Source organism: Paramormyrops kingsleyae, chromosome 5 (genome assembly GCF_048594095.1).
Source record: "Paramormyrops kingsleyae isolate MSU_618 chromosome 5, PKINGS_0.4, whole genome shotgun sequence".
In the NCBI taxonomy this organism is placed as follows: domain Eukaryota; kingdom Metazoa; phylum Chordata; class Actinopteri; order Osteoglossiformes; family Mormyridae; genus Paramormyrops; species Paramormyrops kingsleyae.
Window position 1 is genome coordinate 42,405,066 of NC_132801.1, and position 12,021 is coordinate 42,417,086.

The following is a 12,021-nucleotide window of genomic DNA, read 5'->3' on the forward strand; positions in this document are numbered from 1 at the left end:
GTTCCCTGCTGCCGGGCTGCCTGTGGCGCCCCTGATCACCTCGGTTGGCCGTCCCTGCCTGCTGTGCGGGGTCGGGGATGGGGACTAGTCGGGGATCTGGCCCCAGTGCCGGCCCACTCCTGGCACGCCCTTATTGCTCCCCTGGGCCCAACACCACATTTCACACAACACTAGGGCCTTGAAGGGCGGTGGGGAGGTGCGCCGAGACAGTGCCCCTCAATTTTTACTTGCATTTTAGACACCACATGACACTAGGGCTGAGGAGGTGGGTTGAGGCAGGTGGGGCTATGCCGTCTGCCAGCGGTGGGGTGCCCATGCCTCAACTGCTCGCCCACTTTTTGCACCTTAGTCATATACACAGTCCATATTACATTAGGGCCTTGGGGGTGCGGGGAGGGGGATGGGGGACTCTGCCATCTGCCAGTGGTGGGGCCCTCATACCCGAACTGCACCCACTAATTTTAATGCATTGTAGACATAAACACACAACTCTCTCACACATGACCATGCACACTTCACACCAACATGGGTCGGGGAGTGGATGGGGGCCCCCCCTAACTCTCTGTCTCTGGCCCTGCGCGGGTGGGGTGGCCCGCCGGGTGGAAGACCCATCATGGGGGGGTTCGGGCGGCTCTGGCGGGTGTGGGTGGCCTCCTCTCTTGGGCTGCGGGCCGGGTGGTGCTTGGCTCTGCTGTGCCGTGGTGGGGCCTTAGCGGGCAGTCCGGGGAATCTTGGGACGCTCTGGGCCCTGCTAGGCGGATTTGGGGGTTCGGTCTGGGCTGGGCGGGGGGTCTGCCGCTCCCCGGTCGCCGCGGGTCCGCTCCCGGGTGGGGGGGGGGGCTCTTTGCGGCCCGTCCTGCCGGAGGACGGGCTGGGGCTCCTCCGGTGTGTGGGGCCCTTTGGCCCTGGACCCGCCTGCCTCGGTGGGGGGGTTGCGGGTGGGGCTGGGGGGCTCGCCGCTGTCCTCCCTCTGCGGGCCTCCCTGTGTGGGGGTTGGCGCCCCCTTAGTCCCTCGCGGGCTCCCTCTCGGGTTGGGCGGGTGGTTGTCTCTGGGATGCGTGCCTGTGGGCCCTTGTGCCGGGGGGGTGGTAGGGTGGCCTCGGTTGCCTGCCTTCGCCTTGGGCCTGGGGGGGGGGGGTGCTGCCGCCTCCCCTGATGGCATTAAATGCCAGCACATCCAATGACAAATCAGGTCACACCTACACTTGCACATGCATACAAGAATGGTTAAGCGATCAATATCATTATTATTATTACTTTTTAGGGTATGTTATAGATTTAGGAATTGAAATATACATATATAACGGTACGATCACGTGTGTGTATGCTACATATACACTCACCTAAAGGATTATTAGGAACACCATACTAATATGGTGTTTGACCCCCTTTCACCTTCAGAACTGCCTTAATTCTACGTGGCATTGGTTCAACAAGGTGCTGAAAGCATTCTTTAGAAATGTTGGCCCATATTGATAGGATAGCATCTTGCAGTTGATGGAGATTTGTGGGATGCATATCCAGGGCACGAAGCTCCCGTTCCATCACATCCCAAAGATGCTCTATTGGGTTGAGATCTGGTGACTGTGGGGGCCATTTTAGTACAGTGAACTCATTGTCATGTTCAAGAAACCAATTTGAAATGATTCGAGCTTTGTGACATGGTGCATTATCCTGCTGGAAGTAGCCATCAGAGGATGGGTACATGGTGGTCATAAAGGGATGGACATGGTCAGAAACAATGCTCAGGTAGGCTGTGGCATTTAAACGATGCCCAATTGGCACTAAGGGGCCTAAAGTGTGTCAAGAAAACATCCTCCACACCATTACACCACCACCACCAGCCTGCACAGTGGTAACAAGGCATGATGGATCCATGTTCTCATTCTGTTTATGCCAAATTCGGCCCATTCTCCTCTGACCTCTAGCATCAACAAGGCATTTTCGCCCACAGGACTGCCGCACACTGGATGTTTTTCCCTTTGCACACCATTCTTTGTAAACCCTAGAAATGGTTGTGCGTGAAAATCCCAGTAACTGAGCAGATTGTGAAATATTCAGACCGGCCCGTCTGGCACCAACAACCATGCCACGCTCAAAATTGCTTAAATCACCTTTCTTTCCCATTCTGACATTCAGTTTGAAGTTCAGGAGATTGTCTTGACCAGGACCACACCGCTAAATGCATTGAAGGAACTGCCATGTGATTGGTTGATTAGATAATTGCATTAATGAGAAATTGAACAGGTGTTCCTAATAATCCTTTAGGTGAGTGTATATAATACCGATTTGTCACATTATTAATTATTATCACTGATGTTGTTATAATTCTTGTTGTTTGACGAGTGTTATGTTTCTTATGGTTGTTTGTATTCTGTATTCCCCTATACTTAATTTTTTTTCCATCCCACCTACATTATTAGTGTTATTATTTCTGTATACCTTTTTTTTTTTATTCTCTCTCCCCCTCTCCCCATGTTGATTGATGCCTGTTATTGTTACGCTTGTTGTTTCTGTATCCCCCCGTTTTTCTTTTTTTTCTTTCCTTTTTTCACGGTACTGGTGAGTTCGGAGCGGCCACACTCTTTGCTCTTGAATGTAATGTAAAATAAAGTTGTCCTCCGAAGAGGGGTGTGGTGGTGGGCAATATAAAAAAAAAATAACGGTAGGGCAACGACTTCGTCTAGATTGCCAGCTAACGTTAGCAGACTGGTCATATCAAGCCGCGGAACTTGTCTTCAATCAGCGGAAAAGGTAGAAGTGTATTAAAATGATGTCTGAACGTTGTACTACCCTATATCTACTTCAGATAAGAAGTTTTATTAAACAATTAATGGGTCATGTATCGCCAATCTTATTGTGCTGTTTTGGAGTCAAATTCACCCTGGCACTTAACGTTATAGACTATAATAATTTTCACACTGACTAATATACTCCACCTGTTTCACTACGAAGGGCCATCCTTTACATTACACTGGGTAACTTTTCTTTACCATATAATGGCAGCAGAGGTCCAGTTTCACAGAGGTCGAGATCTCCACAGAGACACGAATGGTAAATTTTTTACCTATTAGTATATATTTCTTTCATGTGAAATTGACCCCAGAGATGAGGTGAGGGTGTTTGTTAACCTGAAGATGTTGATTATTTTTTTTTTTTAGAAAAATGTCAGACCGTAGGCCGAGAAAGGAAAAATTTCACGCACGAAGAGGTCATAATTCTCCTTACGAAATACAGAGCACATAAATTGACATTAGAATCCAAATTCAATAATTTTATAACAAACAAAAGGAAGCAGCAGATATGGGAGGACATTACTGAGGCTGTAAATGCTAAGGGAGTGAGGCAGAGGGACGTCAGAGAGGTTAGGAAGAAGTGGAGTGACCTCAAGATGCAGGCTAGGGCTGGTCCGAATACCATTTTTTGAGCTTCGAGTATTCGGTAGTGATCAACATCGAATATTCGAAGCTTCGGTGGGAGGGGGCTGAATATATTCTTATCTCCAATAAAGGCAGGAATCTCTGTGTGTGTGTCTGTCTGTGGCATTTTTATGTCGAGAACCGTTCATCCAACTGCTGCGGACGCAAGGGAGTGCAAAGTCGCATTTTTGTGTAATATGGATACAGGCAAGTCGCGACACTTTCAGAATGATTAAAATTTTAATAAATGACAGAACAGCACGAGCCGAAAGCCGGGCCCTACATGAGGCCCGGGCAGGGTTTATATTATTTAAGAACGTACACTGCACTATAATACAAAACAATAACAGGTCTTTTAGAGCAATACTTTAAATAAGGTAGCCCAACATTTATCAATTAACGAAGTTCAACGAATTTAATAAATAAAGAACACGGCAGCAGCATACGTTCAATAAAATCACACATTTTAATTAATGAACAGTTTAAATAAAATTAAATGAATTCCCTTATAGAATAAAAACAGAAAACAACTTGTTGTGCTGTAGTGGTAGGCCAGTTTCAAATCGCATATTTGATACACTGCCTTTGTTTTGTCTTCAGTCAATTTAAAGTGCTCCCACACAACTGAGATCTTCGGCATTTTTGTCTTCTCTCTGAGATAAAGTAAATCCATTGGCGTAAATCCCGGGGGGGACGGAGGGGACATGTCCCCCCCTATCCGAGGGTTGTCCCCCCAAAAAAAATTATTAAAAAAAAAAATTGCACTATTGTGAAAAATATATGTATGTATACCTAAAATGATTCTGTAAGTAGAAAAAAAAACAAACGCAAAAAATGCATTTAGAAACAGTTGAGTTCCCCCTCCCCTTCCTCACAGTGGTTTGGCCAACTGCCTGCTTTCCCAGGTCATCTCACCTACTCTACACACATGAATCAGGTGTGTGGCTGCGGCTCAATTAATGTTGAATTCCAGTAAGTAGGGTATTTTATTCACTTTAAATAAAGCGATTCTCTTTAATGTATTCTCTCATAAATTAGTTGCGGCAAAAATGCTGATTACCGATGTAATTTTCCACGAATCTGCTATATTAGTGATTAAAATATTACTTATCTAGTTAACGTTAGCTTGTTTACAATAGCTTGTTGCATAGTGCACTGCAACTAACACGCCAAAGCCGTTTCCCATGCATTGTTTTATTTGTGACGACTTGGCATAATGTTAACTTAACATTAACGGCCACAATTAGCATATTGTTTAGCTGTGCATTTACTAAATGAGCACTGTGCTACGTCTGAACTGACCCCACTGTATTTTTTTTGTTTAATCAATATCTATTATGCATTTAAACAGTCATGTTTAAATTTTATTGTATGTTGATGGCTTGACTGTAAACAACATAACAAACAATGCAATAAATAGTTTTGAAGAAAAATCTGCTTTGTCATTGAACCTGAGAAAAACTTTGAAAATAACCATAATGACGTGGTCTCCATGCTACAATAATAATGATAGAAGCTAAGTTTTTCATTGTGGGGACATATCTTTATAAGTACAATTTCACTGTATTATTTGTGTCCCCTTCAAAAATTGCTCATGAGAAATTTTATATTTATTGTCCCCCCCTACTGTTAAATGAAATTTACGCCCATGAGTAAATCACGATGTTGGCGTTGCCGCAAGGGCTAGTCATTTAAGCGCGAATGAGAACCGTTTCGCAGGGATCGATGTCACGTGTTTTTTTTTTCAGAATATTCGAATCTCAAAATGAAAACTCGAATGCCATCCCTCCAAACGAATATTCGAATATTCTGGTCCAGCCCTAATGCAGGCAGCAGAGGACTTCCCCAAAACAGCACGAACTGGAGGCGGGCCAAAGCCAGATGTGGGGCCATACTCCTCCTTAATTCTTGACATTGTTGGGGAGGATTCCCCATCACTCGTGGGAATTGTAGGAGGCGGGATTGAAACTGGGCTGGCAGTGCAGGTGCCCACTCCCTGCTCACCCCCAACTCCAGTATCGCAGTCACCTCCACACCCATGTCCAGATACCCCTGCATTTCTCATACCACTGCCACTAATTCCACCTGCAGAGCCAGCATGCAGCCCTCCACCACCACCAGCAAAAGCGTGTCAGGCTATCCAAGCCACGGCCAGAGATTGTGGATGCAGAGGCCCTTTAATGTCAATTGTATAAAGTTGAAATTGAAAAAATTAAAGCAGAAACTTTAAAAATTAATTCAGAAAAAGAGAAAATTGACATGGAAAAAATAAAACTAAATTTAGAAATATTAAAATTGCAAGAAGAACTGAAAACCAAGGGATATACCTTTGTTATGAATGAGCCCTAGAAAGTTATATAATCTTTCATTCTTAATAGTGTTACTTGGAAATCAAATAAATCTTAAATATTTTCATTGCAAGAGTTGTGATTGACTATTAATAATGTCATTGTATGATAACTGAAATGAAATGATCCTCTGTTTTCCATTTGCATAAGAACATTGGAATGCTTAACTTCACCTACTCCATCTTGCTCTCCATAAGACACACTGGCACATATACAGGTGAGAGCAAGCTTGGGAGTCACAGTGCAGGATCAGCCAGCACACAGCATCCTTGGAGCTTGGTGATAAGGTCCTTTCTCAATGGCCCATAGACAGGTGACTTCTGCTGAGGCTGGGGCTCGAACCATAACCATGTTTTATTTTGTGTCCTCATAATTTAAATTAGTTATTAGTATTAATTGCAGAACTGAATTAAGGGGATTGTATGCTGTTTATTGTAGCAGGCCTAGGTCTGCTCTAATTATCCAAAGTAGGATGCTGCGAGGTAGTCACGAGCAGCTGCTGCTTCAGCTGGTAGGTCGATCTCATTGTGCAGGGGAATGTCTAAGTCCCCATCCACCTCACATCCATCCTCCACCAGAGGTACCTTCCAAGCTATGGCCATGTTGTGGAGAACAACACAGGCACCTGCTACTACAGCAGCTCTGTCTGGCTCCATTATTATACCTGTCAGTGACAAAATGGTTGCACCATAAATTATAGAGGTTAGGCATAGCTTATTTACCTAGACATTATTTGTTCTGAATAGCAGTTTTGTAGGCATTAATGTAAACAGACTATAAACCTAATCACCTCTGTGCAAACAAGCCCACCATTTCTTCAGGACACCTATGCAACGTTCCACCACATTCCTTGTTCTGCCGTGTGCTACATTGTAGCGCTCCTGCTGCTGATTTGATGGGCTAAGGTAAGGTGTCATTAACTATATTCTTAAGGGATATCCGGAGTCACCCAGCAACCTTCCAGAATATCTTCCTTCTTCAAAGTCTGAACTAAGCCTAGACTGTCTGAGGATGTAACTGTCGTGTTTCGAGCCTGGCCACTTGATCACGCAGTTTGTGATAATAATGTCGGCGTCACAGACAATTTGTGCGTTTATAGAGTGGTAGCCCTTTCTGTTGACATAGTCAATTTCGTGGTCGCTGGGTGTTTTTATCTTGAAGTGCGTGCCATCCACACATCCTAACACATCTGAAAAACCGGCGATCTGAAAAAACTTCTGACGGGTTGTGTTTTGTTGCACAGGCAGCAGAGGAAAGTGCACGTACGTGTTTATGTGTTTATTCAGTGACACTGCCACTGCTCTCACGGCTCTGCACACGGTGGACTTGTGTACATGCATCGAGTCGCCCACAAGACTTTGAAAAGAGCCGGTGGCAAAGTACCTAGGTGCCAGACATACTTGTAAAGCCGGACTGAGGGCTCCGTTTCTGTCAGTACCATGCTGTAGATCAGCAGCTAACAGATCGGTAATTTTTTGTAATTCGGCACGGCGAAAACGAAACCGAGTATACAGATCAACATCATCAAATTCTTCAAAGGGATGTAATCGGTCACGAATGACTCTTTCTCGACGTAAACCGCGTTTAATTTCGTCTTCCCACCGTTCAAAACGGATAGCCATTTTCACCACTTTTTAACGTCTTTCTTACGATGGACTTTACACCTAATGTTAAGGTAGTGTAAAATTTACTATATAACTTAGTACTACGTTGAAACTAAGAGCATGGTGCAACGGATTATTTTTTAGTAGTGCGTAAACTCGAACGTAGGGCCAATTTACGTCCATCGTAGGCTAAGATCGAACTTACGCTTAGCTGGTGCAACCCACTGCAGGTACTCGGCCGTTCGGGTGCTCTCGGCACCAGACGGAAGTCTACGAACGCAAAAGTGACGAATGTAAGTGATGAACATAAGACTAAACCTAAAAGTGATAAGACAAGCGCAGACGGAACATGAAAAATCCGAAATCGCGGGGGATGCTTTTGGGTGTTGAATAGCCAAAGATCAGTTTTAAAAACGTTTTAAATAATTTTAAAAATCGATTCGTTCAGACTTACGAATCGGTTCAACCCGTTCACTAAAAAAACCGAGTTAAAAAAAACGATTCGTTCGCGAATCGGCCATCACTAATACACGCCTCCAGCACAATAAAAATACAGTTTCCGAAGCAGGATATAAACTTCATCTGATACCCTTAAGACTTTGCCCGATCCCCCCTAAACATTTGCAAAATTATTGGTACCACTATACAGGACGATGTGCAACTCGAAAATAAGCTAAGGTCACTGTTCTTTTTCTTCTTCTTCTTCTTCTGCTTGCTGTTTTATGGCGGCTGGCAAACAACTCTGTGGTGCATTACCGCCACCAACCGGTAGGGAGTGTGAATCAGACAGTCAAACTCAAACTAAAAAAAAAAACTCTTAAATTCTTTTATCCAACCCAGTTACCCTTAAATACTGAAAAATAAACTTAAACCACACATCGGCAGAGCTTTTCCGTAATAAATCCACAAGTGAGTACTGCACTTTTTCCCGTTCAAGACTCCGTATTAATTCCGTCCTTTCGGTATGGTACCTCCTACAATGAATCATTACATGTTCCACTGTTTCACTGTCCCCACAGAATTCACACTGTCATGTTTCCCCATTATGCGTAGTGTAGCATTAAGTCCCGAGTGTCGCTGTTCTTTTTCTTAAGGCGGCTTTATTTTAAACGCCATCTGCCAGCGGAAGTAACGATTACATATTTCCTGTTTTGGTCCCGGAAAACGATGCAGAAGTAATGTGGTGAACAAGGTAAGTTTCTGCACCCTAATTCGTTGGTCATGTAATATTGAATAAAAATATACCTTTCGCTTTTGTACTGGCTAGTAGCCTTTTTTCCAAAGTATATTCACACCCATAATTCCAAGGCTTATGCTTATGTATGAGAGCTTGTTTGAATACTTAAAGTCAAGTAGCCTTAAATCGTTGATTCATTTTAAATTATACATGAACACAGATGGTACTTTTTTCCCCCTCGATTCAGGTTATCGCTGACTAATTGACAATTGAATCGAGGAGGTAGCTGGACTGTAAAAATCTCGACGTTGTTGATTCCCTGGCAGCCATTGGCGGCGTTACTGTAACTAGAAACAGAACTGCAAGTTGGAGCACTAGGACTAGTAGGAGCGAATCTGATTTCTTCTACCCACTTAGGTTCATGGTTATACTGGAGCTGAGTAAATAACTACAACAGCGAAGTTTACTTGATTGTCGATGTTATATAAGTACTCGTTTTCGGTTGCCTTTAACTCAAATCAAAAGCGTAAGAATGAAACGTGGAGGTGCAGAAGAAAGTGTATAGTGTAGTTAAAAGCTTTGTTTCCCACAGGGTAAGGGGAGCGTTTTCTTAAAGAAAATAGTTATGTTGTGCGCATGTATTTGCAATACGGAGAGTAATATTTGGAAGGGGAGGTAATATTTGTAGTAACTTTGTTATGCTGCGATTTCCTTAAACTGTTTGGATAATATGTTAGTAGTTGGACTAGCGAATGCAGTGCAGATTTCGATTCTCACTAAGTGATGTGTACACGTACAGGCATGATTTAAAATAACAATTTAGTGTGACTTTTAAAAATTAAAGCATTAAGATTTATTTAAAGGTCAGAGAGTTAATTAAAACTGTCGAGTTAACCATGAAATACTGAAGGAACTGGGTGGAATCCATAGTCGGCACTTTTCTAAAATGCCGGTGTTGTGCCGAATTCTGCGACCCTGCCGTGAAATGCACCCCTGTCGGGAGCGCGCACCGTTCTTTACTTCGATTCGAATGGGGGAAAAGACGTAGTTCCGTCAATCTAATTGTGCAACAGAAATATTACATTGCGTTTGCACATTTAGAAGACGTTTATCACTGTTTCAGTTAACAATGTTTCACTTCACAAAAGCTGCATTTAACCCATATAAAACTGATAAGCTGTGCCATGTAAACGATGAGCTCCGAACGAGAACATAGCCTATTTATTTGTCTCGTCATTAGTTTGCTAGTTTATGAACAAGGAAGTCCTTGGCTTTAATAACCAAAGAAAATTACACTCCATAGATAAACACTTTGTAGTTCATAAAAGTAATGCAAGTGATTCAAGTAATGCAAGTGTGGTCTTCCAGAATACATATGGCATTTTTTCCAAGGATAAAAATGAAAATCAGTGCCCCAGACTTATTTTTTTTCCCTTTCATCAAGATTTCTGTGCTGCAAATAACTGAACAGAATATCTTAACAGGTCTGGTGGTTAAAAATTAATCAAATAAATAGTAATGAAACTGCTAGTTGTGAGCCGTTGAGTTGGTGATTTTTTTGGTAATGAATTTTGAAGGAACAGAACTATATTAAAAAAAAAATCAATTAACCTAAAAATGTTGCCGTGGCATTGTATGAATGTTATAGAAATTTGTGAATGTAAGATCTTATTGTTTAAAGAGTTGGAGAATGTTTGCATGCATTACTTGGTCCCTACATAGATAGGGTGTGATTTGGTCCATGTAATGCCAGAGTACCTCAAGACCAGCACACAGAGATAGGGGAGGATGGAGGAAGGCATGAAATATTTAGATAAAGTGAGAGGTTATAATCGAGCTTCTTTGCTTTTTGCTCACTGTATGTGGCTCAGTCGGCTGAGCCTCTGTGCCTGTGATTGGAAGGTTGTCGGTTTGACCCCGGCCTCTGCAGGTCCTTCACCCTTAACCCCCAGCTCCCTGGGTGTGGATTTAAGTGGCTGCCTTTTGTGGCCAGCTAGCTCTCACCTACAGAAAGCATGTTGGGAAAGCGTAAAGTTAATTTCCCCATGGGGATCAATAAAGTATCTGAGGTTTCTACTGTAGCTTGGAGCTTCGTAAGTTCACATATTCTGCCAGATATTACATTGGCTAACAGTGATGCAGTTATGCTTTCTCTTTTTCTCCCTCTCCCCTTCACCCACACACCCCATGGCCTTTCTTCTCCTAGTTAACAATGCCAGGCAGGGTGGAGTACGGGGAGCTAGGGGAGAGTCTCCCAGCCATCGCTTCCCTCAATGCCTCCTACTCACAGGCCTCACAGTCTGCTCCGTCCCCCTGCCCACCCTGTGCCCCTGGGGAGCGCCGTGTCATCTCTGATGTGCGCCGGACCTTCTGCCTTTTCGTCACATTTGACCTGCTCTTCATCTCCTTGCTCTGGATCATTGAGCTCAATGTCAGTTTGTTTACTGTCTTTTTTTAATTTTGTCTCTCAGCCTTGTTTCTTTCTTCCCTCTTTCCCCTCTGGCTGAAAATCAGTTAGTTAAATTATCTTCATAGAAAATTATTTATATTAATAATTGGTGTGCACAAAACAGACTACACAGTAAGGTTAATGTCATATTCATGGTATCTGTACCATGCAGAGATGAGAATGTAAAGTCTAAACTAGGCCATTGGTGTGACCAAAAAGTGGTGCTATACTCAAACCATTTGGTATGACTGTGTTTTTGGTTAAACTGGATGTTCAATGTCTTCCATCTTAAGGGAGATTTGCAATACCTCAAAAGGTCCTTTATTTCCCCTGCTCCCTGGTTTCCCTTGCAACCTCCCTCCTTAGGCCCCTCCCCTCTCACTTTCTCAGCACTTTTATATTTTCTTATTCTCCTTGCCCACCCAGATCACAAAGGCTATCTGGCAGAACCTGGAACAGGAGGTGATCCACTACAAGTTTGAGACGTCATTTTTTGACATCTTTGTGAGCGCTCGCCCTTCAACAAGCTTTCAGTAAGACTGGCAAAGGTGACACTTTTTAATGCAGACATCACTTTATTTTTCCTTCCCTTCTTTTTTCAACAGCTCCTGGCTGTGTTCCGCTTTCTGTGCCTACAGATTGCCTATGCTGCTGTTCGCCTGAGGCACTGGTGGGTCATTGCGGTAAGACCCTCTTGCTTGCTGTTAGTCACACTCATACTCTAATGGCTGGGTCTGGCTAGATGGCCATCACTCACTCACTCCCATGGCCTGATTTTTACCCCCCTTCTCTTATTGCCAGATCACCACTCTGGTGTCCAGTGCCTTCCTCATTGCTAAAGTTATCAACTCTGATGTAAGTGATGTGTCTTCCTTACACCCTCCTCATTTCTCACCCCTCCATGGTTATGGGTCTGGACTTTGTCCTTCATCTGCATCCTTCCTGTGGGATTTGAATGCACATTTGTGCTGCCTGTGACTATTTCGGCGCTTTTCCACCACACCAGGTACCGTACTTTCGGTAC

The 12,021-nt window shown here is 43.6% G+C and overlaps 1 protein-coding gene across 4 annotated transcripts in view; it reads left to right on the top strand.

Annotated features, from left to right (window-relative positions):
- The first annotated feature begins 8,383 nt into the window (after positions 1 to 8,383).
- LOC111840395 (stAR-related lipid transfer protein 3-like) overlaps positions 8,384 to 12,021 on the top strand; it is a 67,649-nt gene continuing 64,011 nt past the window's right edge. Inside the window, exons 1-5 of one of the 4 annotated variants that reach the window (XM_023805152.2) lie at positions 8,384 to 8,563; positions 10,755 to 10,979; positions 11,424 to 11,501; positions 11,603 to 11,680; positions 11,799 to 11,852. In XM_023805152.2, coding sequence (XP_023660920.1) covers positions 10,761 to 10,979; positions 11,424 to 11,501; positions 11,603 to 11,680; positions 11,799 to 11,852 — 429 coding nt within the window. In that variant the 5' untranslated portion in view covers positions 8,384 to 8,563; positions 10,755 to 10,760. The remainder of the gene's footprint in view (positions 8,564 to 10,754; positions 10,980 to 11,423; positions 11,502 to 11,602; positions 11,681 to 11,798; positions 11,853 to 12,021) is intronic. The other 3 variants (XM_023805150.2, XM_023805155.2, XM_023805153.2) reach the window with 3 other exon arrangements.